Raw genomic sequence first — 27891 nt, 5'->3', positions numbered from 1 at the left:
CTGCCGGTATCAGCCCCTCTTCCAAATGCTTCCTCACCCCTGCCTCTGCCTCTCAGCCTCTCTGCAGGGAACTGGAGTCAGGCTAGTGAGCATATAAAATGTAGGACCAAGGTTAGCATACAAGACAAAAAAACATGCAGAGCATGAATTCTACTCATATATCCAGAAGAAAATACAGAGCAAGAAAAGACTTCCAAGAAGGGGCTTAAATGTAATTTCTGGTGAAATTACTGTGCTATCTTTGACAAATCCTTCTTTACAAGGAGTGCCAGATAAAGCCCTCTGGTATTGCCTTTGGATTAGCCCAACTTTGAGAGCTGGGAACCTGGGAGAACAGCAAATTGACATTTCATCTCCCTTGGGAAGGCCATTTCTTCCACTGTCCTGGCATCTTGCAGGCCAGTGGAGCACACAAATGTCATCAGAATACTAACACATCCTTGTTATAAAGTAGTTCAAATTTCATACAAAATTGGATCAAACCCCATGTTTCCGTAACAGAAAACATTACATGAATGCTTTATAGAAATGGAAAATAATCACAAAATTTTCACAGCTAGAGTATTAAGAAAAATTCCCTGCCAGCAGCTGAATATACTTTATGATTTTTATAAACTGTGAATGATAAGATGTAAATTGTGCTGCCACTGAAAAAACCCAAGCAACTGTATTCAACAGAATATTTTCAGCCTATGGTATTATTATAAGTAACAACTTCCTGACTGTTATTCCTGAGGTCAAGGAAAAGGGAGATAAATGTTTGCATATGCAGCTTTTAAAGTTGGTTTTAGATGACAGCAGGTTACTCTTTTGTTACTTCATACCAAAAAACTTTTTACATTATAGTTTGTTGTCATCAGTGATGTCACATCCTATTCTCTTTGCTTTTGACATCTTTTTTAGAAAGCTCTTCAGTTGCACAGAAGGATTGCCTGGTACCATCTTCTTGGCATAGTTCACACATTCATTTCCTTAACACTACCCTTTGGTCTACTCCGTTCTTGTCTGCTTTCATACAGCAGCTCAGGCTTTTGAGCTTTTTCAGAATGCTTTGGCCTAACTGAAGTGTCTCACTGCAGCATGGAAGCACCCAGATAAGCAGGAGATGACTGATCATCTGATCAGATGCCTTTGGCTGTAAGTGTTGGGAAACCTTTCTTCCAGCCCACATTAAGACCAAGTTCTTTAGTTTCCAGCTGTTGTTTCATCTATGTCTTCTGGGAGTCTATATGAACAAATCAAGAACCTCCAGGATATATTCTATCTCTGTAAGCTGGAGAGAAAGCATCTCTATTTTTCCCTCCATTTGTCTATATTGTATTATAAAGTTACTGCGTAGTGATGCTGGCAGCTGAACTGGAGAAAGTAACCTGCCAGCAAGGAAGAAGTTAGTAAAGTAGTAAAAGCAGAATTAATGTTAGATCAAAGACTGGAAAAGTAAGCCCTGAGTTCATACAAAACATTCACTATCAGATCTTATTTCCATCTGTCTCTCAGAAGGGCTTGTCTCCACAGTTTCCAAGGCATTATGTTGTTTTCAAAATGAGAATAGTAGCAGTGTATATAAACTAATAACATGTTTAAACTGATCCTTTGATCATCTGTATTTTGTTAATTTTCTGACAGACTCATAATATTCAGTGTATCAAATTCTGGGTTACCACTTTTCTCTTCTTCTGCTTTTTGTAAACACTGTCACGTACTGACAGTCTGGGAAAGCCACAGCTCCTTCACCATAACTACACTCCAGCATTCTTCTTACATTTGCAGGCTAGTCCTAACTAGTTCCTTCAAGATTAACATAAACAGTGTTTCAATGTGCTGCTATCAGATTCCCAGCATTAATTAGAAAAATAACCTTCAGATATGGATTTAATTTGCATCCATGCATTCATAGCAGGATGTTTCTTTGCAATTGTTACATGTTGAAAATCCTCTGTATAACCCTCTGAAAAAGTGAGTATTCTGAGATCTGCTCTATTGCTTCTAAAACATGTTTAAACTTTCTGCTATTAAGCAAAGATCTCAATGTCACTTTTTCCTTAGGGGTCAACATATGACTAAGCTGTATGTTTACACTGATAATAGCTGTATGATAAATATTTACATGGATTATATAGTTAGCAGTAAGGCGTAAGCACTGCTGACCGTATGCGTCACTCCTGTACCGGGAACACACGCGTTAGGAAAATGATGCTTTTGGTTTTTTCTTCTTTATTTTCCTTCCAAGAGTTGAATTATCTTCCTAATCAGGCCAGACATAACCAGGAAACAGAACCTATACTGTTAATAGTTGCTTGAATGGAAAGGGATATTGTCTTAAATTAATTCAATGAACGTTTTATGTGTAAGCACTTCAGTTGTTCTTACTCAATAACATTATTCATGTTGAGGAAAGCTGAGTTACAGCTTGTATGGCACAAGTATATCAAATGTAGAATTTGTAAAAAAAAAAAAAGAATTGTAATATGTGAACGGTGTTTCTTATTTCATTCAATTTTACAAGTAAGAAAAATTAACATTCAGCCAAAAATTAAATCCATGAGGTGAATGGTGGTGTGAGATTAAAGAAAGAGAGCAGAAGGTGTTTTTTCTTCTTCTAACCAGCTATTTATATAAGTATAAACTAAACCAGAAGATTTGGCAGGATATTAGTAAAATTTGTGGAGAACAAAGAAAAAAATCCCAACTTTTAAGATCTTAATGGGTATAAAGTCCCACACTTTGGTAAAGAGTATAAGAACAATGGTGAGGTTTTTTAAAAACCTAGCTACATATGTGGCCCATTAATTAGAGCATTAGAACACATTATTCACTTCTTTAGCCTCCCATTGTTTCTGTGACTTTTTTTATCCCTGCTATATCATTAAAGAACTGAAAAGAGAGAACAGTAATATACAGTTGCTCAGATTGACCCACGAAGGGAACTACAATCTTCTAGTCCCAGAAAGGAGCCACAACCTCAGGACTTGCACATCCAGTAATAAGATCTGGGCCTGTATTGAGGCAAGAAATATGGCATCTTTAAGAATTATGGACTGAAGTTATTGTTGCCTGAAAATGGAGTATGCTGTTACAGGAAATGGTGCCAGTTGAAGAAAACCTGGTGTATGATAAAAAAAAAAATCTATCAGTTCAGGCACTTTTAACTCCCACATCCTGTGATTTCGATGAATTATTATGATTAACATTAATTGAGGTAACAGATCTAAATGTGCCAAAAGTAAGGAGCTTAAGGTAATGTGTCTAAATGGTGGCACACACTGAGCCTTGCCCGCCTCTTTTGGCTTCTGTTCGTTCTTGGAAGCGAGGACTATGCTGAAGTTGCTTGTTTTGGCAAAGCCTGCTCCTTTAACTTGATCTCCACCCTGTTTCTAGGAATTCAGCCCCTTTCATGCCTGCCAGTCTGCTGAGCTGTGTGCTGTTTTTGGAAGGGCAGAATGCAATTTTCTTATAAATTGTATGACATACTTGTACAAGTTGCCAAAATGTTCTATGAAACCTGAGTGCCACATAAACGACAGCAAAATCAGGCCGCTTACATGTAGCTTTGGCTATGGGGTTTGTATGATTCATTTCTAGTCACATATCGAGCACCATCAGCTCGCCAACTTTTATATGAGAACCTATTATTTCAGGCACTTATAATTTGCCCAGTATATTCCCTACTGAATATTAACAAAAAAGCTCATAGTCTGGATATCTGTGTCAAATCTGGTGAATAATACAGTGACACCAGTGACTAGTACTCTACAAAAGTGAAACTAATGCAGTCTTTAGCTGCACCAGGGGAGGTTTAGTTTAGACATTAGGATGAAATTCTTCACAGAGAGGGTGATTAGACAGTGGAATGGGCTGCCCAGGTGGAGTCATCGCTCCTGGAGGTGTTTAAGAAAAGACTGGATGTGGCACTGAGTGCCATGGTCCATTTAACACGGTAGTATTTAGTCCTAGGTTGAATTTAATGATCTCAGCGGTCTTTTCCAACCTTGTTGATTCTGTGATTCTGCAATGTCTTCATCTAATTGCCTTTAACGCTTGGGAAAAAAAAAAGTCCTCGAACTACTAAACTTACAGAACCAGTTACTGTTTTGCATGTGCAGTAAAATGCTCTTAAAGAAAACCTGATTATGTATTTTAATAGTGGGCAGTGCCAGCGGCCAATACCCGCCCCGAGCCGCCGCCGCCTCAGCTTTCCCGCCTCCGCCCTCCTCCCTCAGCCCGCCCGTGCACAGCACCCCGGGCGGCGGGGCGGCCCCAGCGCATGCGCAGTGCGTTCCGCGGGCGGGGCCGGGGCCGCGCCCCTCGCCGCGGAGTGGCGGCCGCGGGTCACGCGGGGCGGCGTGAGCTTCCGGGTGCTGCCGCCGCCGGAGAACGTGAGTGCAGGGGCGGGGGGATGCTGGAGCCGCCGTCGCCACTTCCTCCTCGTCCCTGCGCGACTCCTCCTGCCGTGCTCTCCTGTTCTGTTCTCCTGCCCTCCTCCTGTCTTGCCTTTGCCGCCGCCTCCCGGCGGAGAGCGGCCCCCCGGCCGTGAGGGGCGCGGCCCACACCCGGGGAGCCCCGCCCTGCACAGGGTGCGAGCCCCGACAAGCGGGGCCTGGGCTGGGTAAGCTGACCCCCAAGCTGCGCTCTGTAGGAGGTTTCCCTCGGCCTCGCTTCCCTCCTTCTCGCCGCTGCAAGTAGTGGTGGGAATTACGGAGGTGAAGAGGCATGAGAAGTTGAATCGCCGATATTTCACAGTTTCACAGCCATTATCTTTATACACACAGCGTCGTGCCTGTGGTTCCGGGCGAGCTGTGGTGCGCAGGAGGAGCCGGGTGTCAGGCGTCCGCGGGGCTTATCCGCAGCCACAGCTGCCCGTGAGCCGCGCTCCTCACAGCCGCCCCAGTCTGGGCTTACTGCTTTCGTTCTCCCCATTTTCTACAGTGGTGTTTTTTATAAATTATAAACTAGAACTTTTGTAAACTAGAAGCAACTTCTTAAAAAAAATCAATAACTCGCCACAGCTTTATCCCTTTCTTTGTTAATACTACAAAGCAAAAAAAAATTACCCCCAAAAACTGCAAATAACTTGCAGCTGTATCGAAGAAGAAGCAAAGGCAGGTATATCTTGTCTGCGTTTGGAAAGCCTTCTTACAGTTGTTAAACACCGAGTTTGAGTAAGTCAGGTGTTTGTAAAATGTAATTAACAATACCTGAGCTGGTTTGATTTCCTGAAATAGCGCAGCGATGTTCTTCCTGGAACTGATTTTTATTGACAAAGATTGGAGGTGTTGACAACAGTAGTATAACGGTAATAATAGGAAGCATGTGTTTCTGTATTGTTTATTTAACCGGTAGTATTTAAAATGGATTTCTTCAGAAAGTGTGTTTCCTGTTCTTGCTTTCTCTTACACACTGCAGACAAATTTTCCCTCAAAGCTACCAAGGAATGCCAAAATTGTGAGAGCTGTTGTGCTTCACATTTCTGAAGTGTAGTCAAGCAATTTTTGATGGTTTAATTTTTCGTAATATTAAAAGTTCTTCAGATAAAGGAGGATGCTCTTTTAGTATGATTACCCAGTTATAACATTGTACTCATGTAACAATTGCAGTTGAGTGGGGAAAAAAAAACCAACAAACCCCAAATCCCTGACCCTGAGTTAAATATCAGTGAAATTAAAACTTAGCTATGGCCTAATCTGAAGTTCAGTGTTGTTTTGATGTATTTTTATTTTAAGCTATGACATCCTCTTTCCTTTTTAAGTACAGTGATATTAAATATTTATGACTATTTCACTTCTCCAACTTCAATTAGTGTAGATGTATCCTGGTGTTTTGAAAGGCAGTTACTAATTGCTGTCTGTCATGAGAGAGATATGACCTAGTCCCTTGGGCTCTTTCCTGTGAAAGCTGTCTCGTTTATTTTGGGATAAGGTGGTTAAAATGATTCTTGGCATGTATTATTTAACATGTGTATATTTTCTTGTGAACAGTAATGGTTACACCCTTCAGAACACAATTTTCAGTTTTAAGGTGAAGTTTTTAGTTTAAAAGCTTATTTTGTTAAGGACTTCCTCCTTTAGTGGTACCTAAGAGGATTAAAAATCTATAAAAGATTTTCAGCTTTCATGCTGAAGCAGATATAAGAGGCAGAAGAACTTCTTTATTCTCACAGAAAACTTTGAATGAAATTTAAAATGTTGTATAATAAAAAAAGACATTGATATAGCCATTTAGGAAGTCATTGAACGTTAATATTTAACTTTGAATTGTCTCGGTAAGGGAGTTTAAATTGTTTTAAAACATTTTTATTACAGATGTGTGACTTCTCTCACCAAATTCTGAAATGCTGTGTCTTTTGAGTTCACCATTCAGTATTCCTATGTGAAGGAAAGCCATTTAAAGGCACATCTGATGAATCCAGAAGTTGTTCTTTATGAAGTAATTAATTTTATGATGAAACCAGAACCTTGTCTATGCTGTGAACTATGTAGTTGACTGGACGTTTCAAAGCTTATTGTAGCTGACAGCTTGTGGCTGACCTTCTCCTTGCATACTTATTAAATATAAACAGGATGATTCATTATGTTTCAAATTTTTAGTTTATTTTTCCTTGCATCGGTTGTTTTTTCTGTTAGGCATTTTCCCCTCCTCTTTTGCCCTAAGAGCACTGTTTCTGCTTTACCTGGAGAAGCCTTTGTATTCTGAGACTGTATCTTCACAGACAAGTGGTGTGGGCCTGTTGAGGCTTATCTTTATTGTGGAATGCTTGGGATCTGATACTCAGCCTTCATGTTTCAAGTGGTTTTGACATTGGTCTAGCTCTAATCTGAACATGTAGAATACACGCATTTTTTTCCAGAGTGTACTTGGTTTTGCATAGACATAAATCAAAACTTCAGGGTAGTTATGTCTGTTTTAGGAGGAGCAAGGGCACAGAGAGTTACTTTTCCTCTAAATTCAAAGTACAGCTATAGGAAAAGACAGTAGAACATTTCATTTTAATTGATATTTACTAAAATACTTACTTTATTATGTTATTTTTTTGTAATGTGAAGTCATAATATTTTATGGTTGCCAAGTAAGTGAGGGGTTTGTTACAGTAAAAATAAGTTTAAATGCTTTGACTTGCTTAGTATGAAACAAACAAACAAATTCCAAGAATATTTAGTTCAGACATTTATCTTGAGTAGGTGACAAAAATGCAGACACGTGGCAGCCTGGATGCAAGACAAATGTCTGTTTCAAGTCTGTTCTGGAAATTTGTACATTTTGAAGTAGGTGGCATGTTTTCAAAAAAAAAAAAAAAAGAAAAAGAAAAAAAGTGCTTCATTGTTTCAAACCTCATTAGACTTTTAATGAACAGAGTAGAGGCTGAGGAGGAATGTTCAAACAGTTGAAAGCTCTATATGTTTTAAGGGAGTTGCATTAAGGAGGCTCTCAAATAACGTTCTCTGTCTGGGATCTTTTTCCCTTTGACTCAAACACAAATGTGTTTTGGCTGACATTTTTGGTTGCTCCCAGTAATGGGAATGGTTTATGATAACCAGCACTGCTGAAATCATGATGGAAAACATTCTCAGTCCTGTTCCATGATTATTGTCTGGCTATGTGCTGGATGAGGGTTTCTTTTCTTAGGTGCACGGGTGATGAAAGTACTTAAAATGTGAATTTAAGGGTATCAGAAGCAGAGATGGGAACTTTAAAACACAAGACTGACAATTTGAACAACATGGTATGGCAAGATTTTGATGTTTCCTCGTAACTTGCATTTAAAGGATTTTCACTTTCAAATTCTAACAGGTTTTGTGTCCACTGGTTTGTGATGAAAAAGATTCACTGTGCATGTGGTACAAGAAAAGCCAGAGGTCTGGGCAGAAGATTATAAGAATATTGGGAGGTGTTGGGGTACCTGATATAAGAGCTAGTGAGGAAAAACAGAATGACATTGATTAAACTTTGGATTAACTATTTTTATGGTACTGTTGACTTTAAAGTCAAAGACTGATAATGTAATTACCTGCAATGACCAATTTGCAGTTTAACAAGTTGGTTCATTTGAGCTTTGTGAGGGCTGCAGCTCTGGTCTCTGCAGTTAAACTGTGATCATGAGACACTGGTTTTAGAAGGCACCAGTGTCGGAAGCTACATGTTCAAGAGGCCTGGTATAAAGCATATTTCTGTTGTTTTCACTCTGTTTTGGACAAGGGTCAGCCATCATGTAGCATTTCCAAGATAATAACCTGGGGAAAATGTAGTCAGTTTCATTGTAATGTAGCAAATACATTTTACATGCATTCTGGTTTACTGCAGTCATTTTAGGGATAAAAAACCACAACCAATTTGGTTTTTCTTCTCCTAAATTGCTATAATATGTACAAATGTGATTTAAACAGAAATACAGAGACTAAAAAAATACTTAATTATAAGAAGTGGCATTAATTAATTCTGTGTGTGAACTAGCATGGAACTGTGTGCTTCCCTCACTTCAGGATAAGCAGAGAAGCTAGCCTGGCCCCTAGCTGGTTGTCCTTGATGTTCCACCCTGTGCAGGTCTCCCAGCTCCTATTGCTGTTACATCTTCCAGAGGTGCTTTTCCTTTCCATCTGCTCACTCACTTTGTGGAATGCAACCCAATCAAATTATTAAGAATACTCTGAATACCTGAATAAACATATTTAATAAAGTGTTTGCAGGCATGGCAATGGTCTGTAGAAATGTGAAATTTGTAAATCCTAACAGACATAATGGGGAAGGTTAAATTTTGCAACTTGAGCTGTCCTTAATAAATGTGCCATTTTTCTTCCTGTCCTCTAGAAAAATTAGATTGTTGCTTGTTTATCTAATGAAAATGTTGAAGAGGAATTATTTTGTATTAATTGGAAAGGCATTTAAATAAAAAATTAGTATATTAACTTTATGTGTACTAAAAAAGAAGGTTAATGGGGTGTTGAAATGAGAATTTTGTATATATCTCATTATTTCAGGTGGTTTCATTTGAAACCTGGTGGCAGAGTTTTGAAGAGGAATTGTATTTTGCTGGTTCTACATAACTGATACTTATATGTGGAATAATGTGTTGTGTGTCTTCAGTAGCTCTGCAAAGGGACACCCTGGAGAGGAGGAGAGGCTGTGCTGTGGTTGGGCCACCTTGGAGAGTTTTCAGAGGTGAAGCAGGACTGGCCAAGCTGGGGTAGCTCTCGAAACCAGCTTGAAATCCTGGGGTTCTTCCTGTCTTCCGCAGGTGGTTCCATGCTCACAGCCCCTGTGCTGTGTTATCCAGTGCAGCTTCCTCCCTCCTCTCTTGTCAGTTCCTGTCAGAGTAAATCTGTTTTGCCCCAGATCTGTTTCTGTAGCCCTCTTCAATCTCCTGGGGTTCTCTGGCATAAATAAGGCAAAGATGAAAATTTTGTTACGACTCTTAAATTTTTTTATGCTGGTTTTGTATATGATTTCCCCCATAGTTTTCTTTTCACCGTCGCTTACTTCTAAACTAAACTTTATTTTCATCCCTAGGAAAGCAGTAAGAATTTTCAAATTGCATCTAGGAGTACTTAGCCGTATCTCTGTTCCTTTTGTAAAAATTGTAACTTTTAGTTTTCAAGCTTAGCTTGTTTTGAATATTTGTAAAAGTTTGAAAAAGGGTCTTTAAAAGAAATTAAATATGTAGCAAAGACAGGAATCCTGGAAACTGACACTCTAGAAAAGAATTTTTAACTGTTTTCTTTCCTGAAATCCTAATTATTATGACTGAATCAGAATTAATGAAAACATGTCCAGAATACCTAAGTACTTTAATGGATTAAGTACAGCCTGTTGAAGGATGTGAAACAGAGGTTGCAGACTGCTTTTTCTCTCAATGCTTATCTGGATTACCTGTATAAATCTCTTTTATTTGTGTTTTGTATCAATTTACAAATTCTGATTGTTTTTCCTCACTTGAATTTTTGTTCTGATATATAAAAGGTCACAGCTGATTACCTTAATGATTTTTTTTTGGTGTGTTTAAAAACTCAAAAAAACAGTGACAAACTTCAGAACACTGCAATATGTGTATAACAAGTTATCTTTTTTCTTTTAGAATTTCCAAAACTTGTATGGTTTTGAAATTGAACAAAAGACTGGAAATTGAAATAATCTTCACATTCCTTTGAATAAGAAGTAACTATGGAACGAAGGCAAAGAGGAGTCAGTGCTGGACTGCTTTTGCTGCTTTATCAAATTTCTCAAGTTGGACTCCAGAACATTCCTTCTGTTACCCTTGGGGTGCTTGTACTGAATATTTTTCTCTTTCTGAATCCTTTGAGGCCACTGTCTGAAGTGTGTCTCAGTGTAAATGAAGCTGTCCACAGAAAGAACTGGCAGCGTTTGCTGCTTGCTCCTTTCCACCATGCAGATGATTGGCATTTGTATTATAACATGATTTCCATGCTTTGGAAAGGCATAATGCTGGAAAGAAAGCTGAAGAGCATATGGTTTGCCTACATAATTGCAGTATTTTCAGTACTGATTGGAGTAGTTTACATGGTGCTGGAAGTCCTGCTTGTGATAATTCTGGATGATCCTTCCTATGAAATGAATTGTGGTGTAGGTTTTTCAGGTAAGACACAGTATTGGTCCAATTTATATATGTAAAATTAATCTGTGTGTTTGCTATATAACAATAACTGTTAATTGAAGAAATAGCATAGGTGTACATCTGTATATATGTGTGTCACATCAGTGTGCTTATCCTATTTTTAAATTTTAAGCATGTACTATGGGCATGAACATAAAGTAATTCTGGTCATGTTCGTATGACCAGCAGGGACTTTACCTGGAACATGAAAATATCATCATCCTGGTAGAACTGTGTTTTCTGTTTAATATTGCTGTTAATTGAAGTCTGAACTCTTGATTTTCAGATGTCGTGTAAGCATTTCAATGATGATCCTTAGATGGCTTCTTGAAAAGCCTGTCAGTTTAAAATTACTCCTGCCTGTCTTTGGAGGGACTCCCCTATAGTTCCTTCTGCTGGCAACATACAAACACCTGATTTTGGTTATCTCCCTTCCAGTAATGGTCTTGTCTCCTCCTTTAGCAGATAATTTTCAAGTCAATAAACTCCTTCTCTTTAAAAAATCTGCAGTCAAGTAGAAAAGTAGCCCTGCATTTCTAGATAAGTAGGGGATTTCCTTGCTGTCCTTGGGACCTAACCTTAGAAGGCAAGCCTTCTTTTTCAGCCTTTAAGAAAGTTGCTTAGACCATTGGGAGCTTTCTCTTGAGAGGGACTTTTTCATAAACACTTCCAATGAGTTCTCTGAATTGATTCCATTGTATTGGCTGGCAGTTTCATGATAAAACAATTGCAGTCAGTTAGAAATTAATACTATTTACTGTGATTAAAAGTGATTTATCTACTTTTTTTTTCAGAAACAAGTGATTCTGGAGTATGTGTAAGATGATTTTCCATTAATTCAGAATTTGAACCTACTGTTGAGCTTTATACATATTTGTTTGTCTTGTTCTCAGTGGAGGCTTTTCTCAAGTCACAGAACATTTTTTTGAGTTCACTAATTTTGTCAATTATTTCAACTAGAACTCCCATTTTAAATGATGTTTGTATTGTTTTGAATACCTGAATAGCTACAGTGAGCAGGCACGATAAAAAGCAGCTTAGATTTGGCTGTTATACAAATATGCAGTTTTTGTATCTTTTTTTTTTAAGTCACTGAAAAGTATCACTGAAAGTACAGAACTGTTCTGGCATGCAGCAATATGCTTCATGGTGCTTTGAAACTGCATGGTACTTCAAATTGTTTGCATTTCTTTATTATTGTGCACAAGTATTTCTCTCTTCATGTGATTTCTTCTTGTTTGCAGGAGTCCTGTTTGCTTTGAAAGTTCTGAACAACCATTACAACCCAGGAAGAGTAAGCAGTTTCTTTGGATTGCCCATATCCAGTAAATATGCTTGTTGGGTGGAGCTGGTGGCTATTCATTTCATCTCCCCAGGGTAAGTGCATTTAATATTTCAAGGAAAGGAGAAGAGATCTGGGCTATCTGGAGTAGTTTGAAGTGTGAGTAGTGTGAGTAGTGTTAGCTGGTATCCCAGTGCAGTGTTGGGCCTGCAGTCTGCTTTTTCCTTAAAACCCTCTGTTTTGAGTACATCTCAAATCAAAAACCTGAAATACTGTTTCCAGCAGGTGTAATTGAGCATTTGAGGGAGCATAACAAAAGTTGATGGACAAGGAAAAGGGCTGTGCCTTTTCAACGAGGTAGCTAAACTACTACACCGTAGTGCCAATGGCTTCATTAGCTGAGCAGCATTGCCCTGTTTGCTTGCCATTTCTGTCCTAGACCTCTCTGGCTTAGTCACTCCTCTGATTTATGATACAGTATTCTGCCAGTTCTGTCACTGTCAGTGTCCTGCAGTGCTGCTGGTCATCTCCCTCTGTTTCCCTGGGTGCTCTGTGCCAGCACAGTTCATCTGCCCCTACCTCTGGGAGAACCTTGCTCTTCTTTGGCAGTTGATTTTTGTAGTCCTGTTTGCAAATGAGTAAATTCCCTATGTAATATTTTGTAACTGTGAATCACATTGCTGAATATATGCAAAGTACATACACAAAACCTATGAACTATCAAATCACAGTTTATGTACAATTTCTCTTTTTCAGAAAGATTAAAAAAAAAGAGCTCAGCAATACTGAGATATTCCTTGTCTGATACTATGAAATAACTGATAGAACATTTCCTAGTGCAGAAGGAGAATTCCGATATTGCTTAGGTTAAGCACTGGTTTTATAGCTTTATGCCTGGCTGCTCAGTTAACTGCAGTGAGGATTAAAGACAGAAGAGTGCTCTGCCCAAATGCAGTTTTGTTTGTGAGCTGCATGGCATTGCTACAAATATAAAAGTAAAGCTTTCAGTACATTAAAAACACTTTTCTGAAAAACATAAACTGTCGTTTTAGCTGAACATAGGTTTTATTTTGTGATATGTTTAACAATACTGTTTTTAATTAAAGAATAGTGGAAGGGCATTATGTAAGAAGTAAAACCATATCCTACTGTTTATGGGAGAGGAAAAACATGATTTCAGACATTGTGTTCTGTTCTTTTTCAGTTGCTTTACTGTAGAAATGTCTTTGGGTAGAGAGTGGATAGCAAGTCCAGAAATAATATAAAAAAAAAAAAATTCATAATTTCATGGAAGTTTAGATTGCTGCCTCATCTAAACTTCTACAGTGACCTCTACAGAGGGCAATTTCACAGCACTTAAATGATAATGGGGGCTACAGAAAACAAGTAGTGATCTCCAGAAATTCATATCCTAGAACACATGTTTAATTAGTAACTGCCAACTGCCTTGCAATGACCCATAGCAATTCTTTCTCTCACAGCATTGCTCTTACATGCTCGTCTGTGTGCTCAGGGCAGGTTATAATATTTGATGTCTATGTTTAACTGGTTCCTTTTGTAAACCAAATTGCATATTTAATTTTGAATAGATAAGAGGTCAGTAATTGGGGCAGAATTCTGCCCAGTTAGAAAGCTTATACAATAAATTTGGACCTGCCTTTGTGTGCTGGGAGAGGATTTAGGAGTTTACTGACATCTTATTATTTTTGTTGTCATTAATGTTTTTGTTTTGGAAAAATTTTCAAGTGCATTCTGTATCCTTCTAATCTTCATCTTCTATAAAGGATATTGAGATGCAGGCTTTGCTTAGTGGTCTTTGGGATTATTTGTTTAATGGAAGAACAGACATGTGAAAAGTTACTTTCTGTTTAATCTGTGCCTCTTCCAGAACTGAGCAGATGTCTTAAGTCTTAGATGAACCAATATCATGTTGGTGATTTCTCGAGTAGGTGACTTTTAAGTATTTTTAATTTTCTGAGGTCAGACATTTTCCAAGTCAGGCATTCATTTTTCATAAATTTGGAAAATCTGTTCCAGAAAATCTGTTTGGAAAATTAGTTCCTTATAGATACTTTGTTTTGGTAACTACCTTTTATCTATAAATTTTCACATCAGCATTTATGTGTTACTCTCTAGAGAGTTGTTGGTTATCAGCAAGAGAGAACTGTAGCTCTCCATGGTAGGATTCAAGCTTGAGGTTAAGTAGGTGGCAAAAGAGTGAATTTAGACTTGATCTTTACCTCCCTCTAGTGACACGTGCATTTTTCTGTCTCCTTTTGCTACTGATGCCTGGAAGGTGTCTTGGCTTGAGTGCTTGTGTCTGTGATCCTGTAGATCACTGACCTCAATGTAAAAATTGATGCAAACATTACACTTGGTACATTAAACAGAGGTTTCATTTCTACTTTATAAAGGAAAAAAAGCTCATTTTATCTTGTATTATTTAATTTTTTTGATAGTCAGTAAAAATGAGTTATTTCTAATTGCACATACGAGGAAATTTTAATGTTTAGTGTATTGGCTCCTGTAACTTGGTAATAGAGGTGAAAAATTTGCATCTAATGTTTACACCTGATTGAATTCAGCAGATTTTCTCTTAATCTATGTTTAAACGCAGAAGAGTTCAACTCTTAACTTGAATACTGAAGATTGATTTTTGAATTTATAGAGTACCCCACAGTCATGTCAATAACTGGACCAAATCTCCTGATTTACTGTAAACATGTGCTTCTGGTTTGATTTCTCAAAAGACACCAGAGCCTTTTCCTTCTGTATACAAATGGTAATGATATTTTTTAAAGAAATTGTTGGTATGCAGAGAAAAGAATTTGGATCTCAGCATTTCAATTGTTCTTTTACTTTTGAAGAAAGTGTATTACAAAGATTGCAGTGGATCTGCATTCATGCTTCTTTCAGACTAATTGTAGGATTGCATGGATAATGCAGTAGAAAGTATTGTGTTTGTGCTTTCACTCAGAAATGTACTTGGTTTGGTAAGATCTACCCGGACATTACAATGTAACTTTTCTAAAGCTTAAAACAAGTTTACTCCCTTGGTAAGTCTTTAAATGCTTTTAGGGAATCATATTCTATGGCAACTAAACTGATCTCTCCAATTAGCTTCTCAGGATATTTGTTAAATACTTTTCTGTAACTTTGTAACTCCCAATTTTAAAGGTAGTTACAAAAAAAGAAAACTTGTTCTTACAGCTTTGCAGGCAGGTAATGTCTCTGTGCTTGGTCTCATTCAGGGACTTTCTCTGGGGAGTCTCATAGACTTTATCTTTACAACTAGTTCTACAGTCTCCATTTTGTATCCCTACCAAAAAAAAGTCTCCCTTTCCACTGCTCACAAGATTTTTTATTTTCTAGGACTTCTTTCGCTGGGCATCTGTCAGGGATCCTTGTTGGATTGATGTACACTATGGGACCTCTGAAGAAGATCATGCGAGCCTGTGCAGGTACATAATTCTGTTGAATTTACAAAATATGCATAAGGAACACTTTTAGTTTTAAAATTCATTAAGCCTTGCATATAGAAATTCAGCCCATTCCGGCAAGTTTTTAGACAATTAAAGATCTGCTTATTTTATTCAAGTGGGTGCAGAAGAAAAAATTCAGTTTTTTTCTTAAATATGGATAAGAACATATAAGAATAAATGTGACTTTCAGATATTTTTGCTTAGAGGAATAACTTTTACTCTTCTTTTTAAGTATTTATTTAGATTATAATCTTTCAATGAAAATGTCACTTCAAGTGAAGTGTGGTGAAGCCATAAACATATGTCAGAACCAAAAGTTTCCATCTTGATTTCTACTGTTAAGTTGATTCTAATGGAAGTCTCTGGTTTGAAAAAGGTGGTGGGATACTTTAGAAATGGTTGCTGGATTTCTCGAGCTGTCCAACAGTGTATGATTACAGCTTTTTGTATTGCAGTAATAATTATTTTCTTAAAAAAATTATAGCTTTAAACATCTTTAGTCTTAACAATTGTTTTAAATACAGCCCCTCAAACTTTTAAATGAACGCTCCCATAAATGTCAGTGTTTTAATTGGAAATCTAAGCCCCAACACGGCAGCTGTGCTGGGGTTGGTTGGCAGAATGTTTGACTTTTTTTGTCTACTTGATAGGTTGATTACTTTATTCATGACTGTTCCATCAAATTGAACATGGATATGGTGTTTGTACAGTGGAGAATTAATTCAAATGTGTGTGCTCTCACTGGGGCTTTGATCACAGTTTGGGGATAGTCTGTAGGTCATGTATGTTCAGCAGCTGGAAGGAAAAGAAGGACACCAGAGCATCAGCTTTCCTGCCTTGCTGGAGGAACAGACGTCAGGTGTCTCGTTAGTTAAAGGTTAACCTTGCATGATGCTGTGCCACGGGGAAGCTGCCTGATCCCTATGGAACAGGCAGGCATCAGCTCAGCTGCCAGGGCAGCTTCAGGGTCTCCAGCCCTGGACTTGGCAAGATGCAGCCCTGCCTGGGTAACCTGCTCTGATCTCCTCCCTAACCCTGCTCTGGTTAGGGTTAGGAGTTGAACTGGGGATCTTCTGAGGTCCCTTCCAATGAGTTTCTCTGGGATTCAGTGATAATCCCACAGTACTGTTAGTGAAACCTGCTCTGGCTGCTGTGCAGGTTCTGTGTGACTGACAGCTGCAGGAAGCATTCTGCTCACGAGCGTTCTTTTTCTCCTGTGTAGCAAAGCAGGAAAAATGCAGTGTTGCTCCAGTCCTCAGTTTTCTGTGCATTTAGCATTGTTACTAATGAATACTCTCAGTAGAAAAATTGTTCATTATGTGTTCTGGGAGAACATCATAGGTTGGCTTGCTTTTTTTCTAGTCTACATGAATCTGTTGCTTGAGCATTGCACTCTGCTATAAAATCTGGAACAACATACAAGTTTGCAATAGTATATTCTCTCACTGATGCCAAAACAATCCACAGATACCCATGACTGATTTCCTCTTAAAGAAGGGGTACTTTAAATTTGAATTTTGTATTCTATAAAGAAAATATGATTATTCTAACAGTATATGCATTATTCTTTTATTTAGCTGGCATTTCTTTCTTCACTGAGCCTGACAGGCCAAGGGACTACTATTCAGGTAAGTACTCTTGTCCACTTAATCAAAAACTAATTCCAGCTTTAAAAACAGTTTCTGCTAATGATGAGAGAACCTATAGGAGAGCAATGTAAATGGAAACATACAGAGTATACAAAATATTCTGCACACGTATACTTGCTAAACTTATATTACTTTTCTGGGCATGTCTCACCTTTCCTTTTCAGGAAAGTGTGTGGATGGATTTTGTACAAGAGGCTTAAGCCACAAATTAAGGTCATGACTTCCTAAAATGCTACCTCAGGGAAATATCATCCCTTTTGCACAAGGTGTAGCAGTGGGGAAATTGTGTCTACTGAAAGCAGCCTTTTGGGCCTTGGTAAATATGCCCTTGTCTGGCAAATTTATCTGTTCCATTCTAGAGTGGTTTTTTCCCTTCTAACAATGATCTTCTTCCTTTGAACCCTCTCTGTAAATGAAGTAATTGATGTGCAGAATGCCCCTCCTCAGCAGACTGAATTTAGGCCATCTTCAGTTTATAGATGGATGGTTGGAATACTGGTGCACAGAGAGGAGCTAATTAGATTCACCTCTCCTGCAGAGCATTGAATCATTGCCTGTGGAGTGTACAGAAATAATAGGTGGAGTCCTTGTTTCTGAGGGCCAGGAGAGGCTGGGAGAAGGGCTCTGGGTGTTGGATCTGAGCTGAGGGATGCATATCCTGGCATCTCTTACCTCCTGCAGTGATTTATGCTTTTTCCTAGGCATCTGCTGGAAGAACAGGATAAATGCATAGTGATAACTCTCTCAGATATCTGCCAGTGTGCAGTGGCTTGTGGCTTAAAGATGTTCTCAGCAGAAAGTTTTATAGGAGGATTTTGTCTTTAATAGCCTGTGGTAGATCCTTCTTCCATCAATTTGTCAAAAGCTTTTTGAATCAACATGAACACTTTTAACACCTACATCATCAGAAAAGACTCACAGTTTGTTTCCTGCTTTAGAATCTGTCATTTTTTGGTTTGGCATAAACCTGGTAACAGCTAATTTCATTTGATGCATGTTAATTCTTATTTGGGGAGGGAGACTAAACCTTCATTCTTTATGTACTTCTTTCCTTAGTGCTTTTTTAGACTTCAGTCCTGTACTCACAATGGCTATCTTTTCCTTCCACTGAGAAAGTTGGAGTCTGTCTGGTTGCTTATAAGGAAACTATTTCATACGTTTGATCATTCTTACTGTTCTCTGATGTTTTGTCAGGCAGGGTTTTTTATTTTGTGTAGTCTTATATAATTGAAATGTGCTTACTTTGAGCCAAGTTTATAGCTACTTTTATTCTCCCTGATGGACTTTGCCTTCCATGATCTATCTCCAATTTTATTATTACATTAAATAGTTCCCACAAGCAGGATTCTAGGCCCTTAAGTATTTTTGAAACATCTGTTTTGTAATTCCTAAACAAAAGATCTTAGCCTGCTTTCTTCATCAATAGGGATTGTTCCAACTTAAAAGTATATTTACCCAGGATTTTCCTTACTCTCACTTACTCTCAGGTCACAAAACATTTGATCCAAAGACCAGTAAAGAAATAAAACAATTACTACTGTGAAGTGAAATGAGAGGTGAAGGCAGCGTGTGCAGCAAGCTCAAGTGACCTGTTCCCATGGCTGGCAGTCCCAGCCCAGGGGCAGGTGCTCATTCAGGTACACGTGCTGCCCAGCCCAGCAGCTCACAGACACTGAACCTTCCTCCAGTATCCCAGAACAGCCGGGTGGATGAAAACTCAAAAGATTTATATTGGAAAAAGTCCTTTAATAGCTAATGAAGATAAGAATTTGTACTTGACATTTAAACACTCTGATCTATTACAGCCCCTGGACAAACACCAGCTGCTGGGAGCTTGGGTGGGTGTATGAGACCACCCTTGTGGAGGAGCAGCAGAGAGATTCTCAACAGCCCTTTCTGTTTGCTTTTCCAGCTCTTTTCAAGTAGGGAAAATGGAAGAGATTTGATGTAGTAGATCTGCCATGATGGGGAGGGAAAAAAATGCTGTGGTATGCTGACAACAAGGAAGTCTGGGATTTTTTGTGTGTGTTTTTTTAGCAGTCCTCAAATGCTGTTACTTTGAGTTCTTTTGGACAAAGAGGAGATGGAGACAGTTAACCTGAATTATCCTGTCTTCCAAATTTGCCTTTAGATATAACCATTTAATTTTTTCTTTGTACTAAATTCATTTGTATAAAATGACTTACAACTGCAGTTAAGAAAATATATATTTGTTACATTCATTCCCTGTTCATATACTTTGTAATTGTCTTTCATCCTATTTGCAGAAATCTTAATGGAAGATTTAACCTTTTGCTTGGTGTATGATATATGGAATAAATTTGGCCATCTGCGAGTGAAGAAAACTCTCTCTAGTGTCATAGGCTAATGATGCATATCTTGATTAGTTTTTCACTTTCTGGCATTGCTGATTTATCACTATGTGCATTTAAATACCAATTTAAGTAGAAAAATAGATGAAGCTATGGTCAGAGCAGATTTTATGAAACAGCACAAGGAAACAGTTTTGAAAGAAAAAAGGTTTTAAGTGTAATTTTAGCATATTTAGTATTTAGTAGCTGAATTAGGTTTTCTCTAAGTGCAGTTCATGAATAAAGTATTAGGACATTTATTTTGATTAATAGGAACACCTTGAACATGTCAATGTTACCAAACTGTATCTCATCTTAAAATAAAATATTATAGCTTTTTGAGCACTTACAACTTGCTAGCAGTGTGAAACATAAAACAGAAAAAACTACAGCAATAGAGCAAACCTAAAATACAGCATCCTTTTGCTTTCATCAGATAATTTCATGCTTTTAGTAGGAGGTTTTTTACACTCTTCATGCATGTAGCTTTGAAGCCTCCAGAAAATAAATTTATAGCTGAGAAAATGTTCATTTAGATTAACTTAAAGCAGAGGAGAATGAGGGGAGTGTACAGACATAACAGCTAAACGCTGTCCCTCAGTCAGATTTCACTGCAGGTGTAGGAAAAATCTTCCAATGTCAGTTGTGTTCCAAGACAAGAAAGAATTGGAAAAAGACAGAATGTGTGTGTGTACTGTGTATGTTTACATGTGTATATAAAGTCAATGCAGGGATATTTGCAAATACAGAGGAATATATATAATTCTATGTAGAACTTTGTGCAGTCACTCTGTTGAGTTTCTCCTGCTTTTTCTGTATAACTTTCAAGACAGAATATTGCTGGTTTTATTTGATTAAAGATTCTAGAGCTTAGGATATTTTTCTTTAGCAAGATAATTTTTAAATAGAAAGTATTTATTTGTCCTCACTTAGTCATCTCTATTTGTTATTAACAACAGAAACTTCACAAGTTTCACCTGGAATTGATAAAACCAATGAGAGAACACAAGACTATCATTGATGCTAATGATCTGAAGAAAAAGGCCTGCTGTACTTGTTTAATACAAAAATATTTCCACTTTTCTCATTTTGAAAAAACTTTGTATAATTTTCTCTCACTTGGAAGAAACTGGCAACCTTTCTGTACTTTGGTTCTTCAAAATCCCTTGTTCGGCTTTCTGGAAATGAACACATCATAAAAGCTTTGTATTTTGAAAATACAAAAATGGAATAGAAAAATTGGACTTTTCTCCATAGTTTTCCTCAGTTGAAAAGTGTGACTTTTTTCCATAATTTTTCTTAGCTTAGGTTTTCTGTGCTTAGTCAAGATCAGATTGTGTTGTTAGCAGGAAGAGAGTGTTGCTCAATTTTCTAGCCAAGTAATTTTTTCCTTTAGAATCCCATGTGTTTGGGTGGGTGACGGCCTGTACTTGGTTTTGGCCAGCTGTGCAAAGGCCAGAGAGGTTTGTCAGCAGCAGCAGTGAGTGGGACACTGATGAGATCTGTGCTGTGCTGGCTTTTTGCAGGGCAGGTTGAGCTGTGCCAGAGCACAACATGAGCTCAGTATAGCACTGCAGGAATTTGCAGGAATCTTTTCCTGTGACTTCTTCTAGGTCCAAAGATGACTGGAATTTATGATGACATTGTTTTATGGGCCTGGGGGAAAGGGGAAGAGAGGTGGGGAGAAAAAGCCTGAACAGTACCTGGTTTGTGTTCTGATAATAGCAGTAAAGTCTACAAATATTGACAATTGAATCTTAAAGGGAGATGAGGAAAACTGTCTTTCAATTTTTGTGTGAAACTTCTTAGTAATAGCAATTCTATGACACTTTTAACAGTTAGAAAAAATTGAGATGTTTGGTCCATCTTTTTTACCTTTTTTTTTTTCTTTTTTTCCTCCTGTTACTGTGCTGTGGTTTTGTAAATTAGAAGTTAATTCATTACATATATTGTACAAGTAATTGAACTCTAATAATTTTTTTCTTTCCCAAATTAAAACAATTTGTGGAAGAAAGATAGCAAGAAGATAATATCTGATTTCACACTTCCTGAATAGCAGCAATTTATTTTATTTTTTGATTCATTTTACAGAGTATTATGGCTATTATCCAGATTATCAATACAGAGCTCCAAGGAACTACTTTGATTATACAGGTGGGCTCACTGAAGAAGAACAGCTTGAAAGGGCAGTGCTAAACAGTCTTAATGAAAGAGGTAGGAATTTTAATGCATTTTTATCTCTTATGTTATGATTCATACTGGAAGGTACTTAGGAGGGAAATAAGATGTATTCCTCATGACTTATTTTTGGATGTGTCTTGTAATTTTGGGAAGGAACTGATATAAAATGAGCTTTGTTGTAAGGGGTATTGTCTATTTTACTGTCTTTTTAAGATTATATTTTGCATAAGTTTTAACATTGAGTTTGAGAAAAAAAATCCTTCAAAGCTTTTAATATTAAGCATTTTGAGATGTTACTTGAAAGAATGAGCCATTTTTGTGGAGTTTTTTGAAACTATCAAGAAAACAGAATATGAATAAGTGATATTATAATATAAATAAGTAGACAATATGCACATTAAAAACTTACATATATCACTGTGAAACATCTGCAACTTTCATTTGTAGCCTTAAATAACCTCCAACACTCCAGGTAAGCTGTATTTTTTATCTGCTTGTGTTTTTGAGCAAAGGTAAGTTTTGTGCTCTAAGAGGGAATGTGTTTTTTTGGAGAATGTCCTTTGATGAATGACAAGAATAAATTTCACTAGTACCTTACTAGTAGGTTGCTGTGGCAAACCAAAATTCAGTTTAAACCTCTCTGCCAAAAGCAGCATTTCTTAACACTCAGGTAGTGCCTGGTTTCAGTGCTGGTTACAGTTTTTAAGCTTCACAGGCAAGTGAAGCAGGAAAAGGTATCATCATATACTGTTTCCAGTAGAATTTGGTGTGATCACATATGTAGGGATCTTGCTTTATTTTGCACCTCTTTCTCCTGCCTGCTGTAACACTTTAGTTTGGACAAGTGAGACCTAAGATTTGAGCTCTTAAAATGCTTCCTTAAACAAGCTGTGTAATGGCTCAGTTTGCCTATAGGCAGATGTCTTGTTTCAGAAAGAACATGATACAGAGCATGTCACTGATCACACCTGTTTCAGGGACACAAAGGAAGAGATGAAATTTACTGTGCTAATGGGCAATTAGGATATTCTTCCCTGTCAGTTTGAAAAATAATTAGCTTGAATGAGCACTATCCTTTGAACACTATGCATTTTCCCTAAAGCATGAACAGAGATTCTTGCAATTACATGGATGATGAAACAGGTACTTAACATGACAAAAAATTACATAAAATAATTTGAAATAGGTTGTAATAGCAGGTACCACAATCAATTTTGGGCTCTTTTATTAATTTTTTCCCCTGCTATGACATTTAAAGCATCACAGCTGCTCTGTAACTTGGACAACAGAGTACTCCAATAATTTCAATTGATTAATAATATCTTTTTCATCCTTATTTGGACAAGTACATTTATTATGGCTTCTAGGCCACAAAGTGTGCTATTATGGATATAGAATGTTGATCCACCCCTATAAATTGATGTGATAGTATCCTGCTAAGCTAATAAAAGAATTAATGACATAACACAGAATTTTCTAGTATCAGCTGTTGTCCACAACTGAAAACTAATTTTTATTAAGCCATATGTTGAAGTTAAGCTCAGTAGATGCTGTTCTCTAAACTCATATATGGGTTATCTAAACCCACCCTAAACATACAGCATTTCTCTTTATTGCACATTCATGCATTCCTGAACTGCAGATCTATTTTTATGCAATATCCTGAAAATTGCTATAATAATAGTAATTAGAGTCTAATGCAAGGAAAAAAATTGTTAGGCTTGTTTGAGATCTGTGGAGGCATCAGTTAAAGACTACCAAACTATTTTAGTGATTTAGGTCTCTTTGCTGAAATGAATTGCTACTTATGTTTGTTCTGTTCTCAGTTGTAGTTATGTTGTTGCCTCAAACAGGAAACCATTTAAACAGCAGTAATTGGTTTTCTCTCCAGAGTTTGTTGGTTTCGTTTGTTTTGGGATTGTTTTTTAAAATTTTATTGTTAGTCTCGTAATTTTATATTTGTTTCAAATTTCAGTAATTCTTCCTTTACTTAGAAAAATAATTTTGGATTTAAAAAAGTCATGGCCTTTGATATTTACACTCCTTTTACTGTCAAGTTCAACTATATGGCTGACATTTTTGTTTAATGCTGGTTTTACCAGCCACCCTTAATGTAATCCCAGTATAACCAAGTCTCTGATCTATTGTGTGCTTGCTGTTCTGCTCAGAAGAAATATCTTGATCAGTGTGGGATGTGGGTTTGGATTTTTGTTGTGGTGGATGTTGGGATTTTTTGTGAGTTGAACTTCTAAGTGTCTGACTTTCAATGTCAATAATGTTAAGAATCCTTTGCAAGCTGATGTTTCTCCACAAAAGACTAAGCTTTTTAAACATGGAGGTAATGATCTTTACAGTTTGTGACTGAAGAGAAATACCTTCAAGTATCAGGTATAGACATTCCTCTTACATTTTATCGTGAACTGTCTATACATTTCATTGCTTTTGATTTAAAACTAAACCAATAAATACCTCTCCACTCAAAAGCTTTTAGATGGCCATGTATTGGTTAGTCAGAGTCATTTGGAGCACTTAGGAAATACCTGGGCATCTGGCTTACCTGTTCCCTGGAAGGGTTCCCTCATGTATTTGTTGCTACTGAGACAGGATGTTTTACTGGAGTCTTTGAAATTTGCCAGCCCATGGAAGACTGTAATGTAAGAATATTTCTCCAGAGGAAACTGGAGAAACGTTGTGTATTTTATTTCAGTGTTGTCTGTTCTTTCAGCAATTATAGAAATGCCAGTCATTGCACTTGAATATGGTGGTTTTCTGTAGAAATACCTTAAAGCAGATTATGTGCTTAAATATGCAGTGCATTGTTTCAGATCAAAATACATTTAATGAAATCACATGCTAGGATTTAGGCTTTGAGTATTAGATGCAACATTTGTGATGGATTTCCTTTTGTTTGTGGTTTTTTTTTTGGAATTCATACTATGGTACCCAACACACCTCTTGGAAAACCCATTGAGCAGACCTCATGTCCTAAATACCTTTCTAAAACTGCAGCTGTGCTCTATCATCTATCAGCTTGCAGCACTTTCTTAAGCAAATTTCTGGGAAAATTAATCAATGAATTTTCATCATTGCCACATAGAAGGTTTTGGTACCAGTGTAAGAAGCAGACCACTTAAAACAAGAAGAATAGTCAGAATGGTTTTAGAAATATTTAATGAATTTTCTTCCATCAGTCTCTTCATAAATACAGTGGTTGATGGAGGATAAGAGGTTTGCTGAAAATTAGAACCAAAAGCCTCTTGATTCTCTTTACAATGGTGATCAAAGTTCACCATAAGAGTTAAATGAACCCCTGAAACTTTGACCATGAGTTTCTCTTTCAAACCAGTACCACAACCAGTTAGCACCTCTGAAATACTGTGGGGTAAAGACCAGTTCTGCAAAGCAGGGATTTTTTAGAAATACCGCCTGAAGGGTTGGCTTCCTTGGCTTTTTAGGCAATAAGTGACATAGGTTCTTGCTATTGCTATAATGGATTTTGAGATAAGAATTTATTCAGATTTTCTTGCTGAAATGGATACAGAATGTTGAGGTTTTTTTTTCTGGGAGTTCCTAAGTATGCAACTACACTTGCAAGTACTCCCACTTTTGAATTTTTCCTTCTTGCAATTGCTTCTTGCAACTGCTGAAGACAATTAAAACAGGAGGAAAATGCTAAAAAGTGTTCAATCTTGGATGTTGCTAAAGATGGTTTGCATTCATGTGCACTTTACACCCGTTTTAAAAGCATGGTTTGCATATGGAGGTGGAGACCTTTTGGTGTTTTGATCCAAGACCCAGTGATATGAATGGGAGTTTTTTATCTGATTTCAGTCATCTCTGGAAATATTTATTTCCCTCAGTAACTTGTTCATAAAGGAACAAAAGTTATTCCTTTCACAATGGGTTTGGCAGGGTCACCTTGCTGGAGAACAGCACTTCTGCTTCCCAGCTGTGGGCATCGTAAGCAGGAGCTGTGTGTGGGCTGCACAAAAGCATCCCTTACCCTTGGAGAAAGTGGGAGCTGCTGGGGAGTGGCTCCAGTGGTGTGTATTGGTATCTCCCTCCATCCATCTGGGTGTCTCAGTCAGGCTTGGCACTGGCAAAGGGATATTGTTCAGAGTTCCTTTGTTGCTGTGGGTCTTTGTTACGCAAGCAGAAATGCAGTAACGGGAAAGCAAAGTGGTTTTTTATGTTGTAAGATTCTTGCAAATGTTAACAAACTTAGTCTGGGAATTTTTTACTGGTAAACTAAGGTCAGTGAATAGTCCTAATTTTAGATTTACCTATAATTTACTATTTTAACTTTAGTTTATCAGTGGATTCATTCTATAGATTATATATATAGCTTACTTTTTTTCATTGGGACCATTTAAAAAATTATGTTCTGAACGGAACTCTTTTTTTTTTTATGCCTGACTGGGTAAATGAATAATTTTCTAAGGAAAAGCATACCTTGCTATTTGTAGCTGAACAAAATATTTCTACTACATTATGATACATATACAGCCAACCTGAAATTATTCTTCTAGCAGAAGTTATTCATAGCTTTCTCACTACTCAGGAGAGGAATAGCTGTCAGTCTGTCTTAGCCTAGGGGCTGACATGTTTATGTAGGGTTTTTTGAGTTGGTTAGTAAATTCCTTTCAATACTTGGGAAAGAAAGACATAATTAATTTAATGTATCAACCATTTTCAGTTAATAATGAGTTTAGCCTTGTTTTAGGTGAATTAACATCTGGAGAATTATTAAATGGTTGGGAAATGCAGTGAGATTATTTTATGCCATCTCTCCTGGAGTATACAGCTAGATATTTCAGTATCCAGCTAAATGGTAGCTGTAAAACTAATCTCCTTAATTCTTTGCAGAAGAGCATCAAGTCCAGCAGTGGTCTCTATCCTCTTACTTCTGCATGGTAGCATTGATTATTTGTAGCAAATGGATGATCTGAGTGTGCAGTAAGATTTTGGTTTATAAGGCGGTGATTGATGCTTTCTAAAAATGTTACCAGTGTGCTTTTAACAAATTGTTACTTCAAAAAGAGTTTATTTTGGTGGGTGATACTGATACTGAAAGATGAGATTTTGAAGCATGATGAAAATAAATGTAAAAATCCTTAAGTATGAAGGGATTAAAGATTAAGTCTTTAGCCATCTCCTCTCCTAACCAAAACAAATTATCAGACTTTTGGGGAGAGAATGGTTTTGTGTATTTCTCAATTTTACCATCTCCTTTTAAAAACAAGAGAGAGACAGAGACTGTTCAAGATTGTTCTGGCTTGCTCTTGTAACAATCCAGCTATGTCTGGATTCATTGTATGTTACTTTCCTTCTAAACTCATTACCCTCAGCTACTTCCCTGCTAATTTGATTTTTCATTTGTCAGCTGTTCCAAAGCATAGCACAGAAACAGTAGTTAATTCCATCAGTCTTCTTCACCAGTTTATGTTGAAGTCTGTAGATGAGACATATTGACCTCAGCACCAGGAAGAATAGTTTGCTTCATAGCATGACAAAATTCTTTTCATACGTTGACAGAAACTGAAAGGGCTGTGTTATAAACAATAGCAAAGACTAATGAATGTGGTCTGCTTGGAGCTGAGCAGGAAAAAATGGGGCAGTGATAAGTACTAAAAGCCAAAGCTCTCAGACTGTATAGCATGTCTGCATTTTGCAGAGGGAAGGACAGGAAAGAATAAAAGCTGTTTTGCCATTTTATATTTTTTGTTCAGTAGTAGTTTCTGTCTGACTTGTGGTGGAACACAAAACGGTGAAAAGGTTGCTATGTTTTGTGTGTCTCAACTTGTTCTGGAAGCCTCCTAGTCCTGCTAAAGTATGAAAGGAGGAAATATGCCTGCACTGCCTTTCCTTAAAATTCTCTTTACAACTCAGTAAATCGTGAGTGAGTTTGATTAGACCTAAAGACTTGACTATTCATTGGCTGGAAGAGATGAAGTGAGTAAAGCAACACTGGGCTTTTGACTCTGGCTTCTTGCTGTCCTCCAGTTTGCTGCTTCTTCCTCCAAATGCATCAAAACTACCTTGGAATGAGCTGTGCAGGGAGGTTGTGGAGTCACTGTCCCTGGAGGTGTTTAAGAAAAGGCTGGATGTGGCATTCAGTGCCAGAGTCTGCCTGACAAGGGGTGTTGGATCATAGGTTGGACTCCTTGATCTCAAAGATCTTTTCCAATGTTGTTGCTTCTGTGGAAAAAAAAAAAGGATTTTTATAAACAAAGATAACTCCCATATTCTTAAATAGAATGCTTTAAACATTGGTATTTTTGCATTAAAAAGCAAGCCAAGTCAGGTGTTCAATATATTACACTCTATGTGATCTGTAGCACACCCA

General features: G+C 37.4%; 1 protein-coding gene across 2 annotated transcripts in view; it reads left to right on the top strand.

Moving 5' to 3' along the window:
• Positions 1 to 4248: 4248 nt before the first annotated feature.
• Positions 4249 to 27891, top strand: part of RHBDD1 (rhomboid domain containing 1) — a 28369-nt gene continuing 4726 nt past the window's right edge. The window contains exons 1-6 of one of the 2 annotated variants that reach the window (XM_009089215.4): positions 4249 to 4376; positions 10064 to 10582; positions 11845 to 11977; positions 15255 to 15343; positions 16942 to 16992; positions 21456 to 21578. In XM_009089215.4, the coding sequence (XP_009087463.1) occupies positions 10150 to 10582; positions 11845 to 11977; positions 15255 to 15343; positions 16942 to 16992; positions 21456 to 21578 (829 nt within the window). In that variant the 5' untranslated portion in view covers positions 4249 to 4376; positions 10064 to 10149. The other variant, XM_018913052.3, reaches the window with a different exon arrangement.

Source organism: Serinus canaria, chromosome 9, assembly GCF_022539315.1.
Source record: "Serinus canaria isolate serCan28SL12 chromosome 9, serCan2020, whole genome shotgun sequence".
NCBI lineage: Eukaryota > Metazoa > Chordata > Aves > Passeriformes > Fringillidae > Serinus > Serinus canaria.
This window is presented reverse-complemented; position numbering and strand designations above follow the sequence as displayed.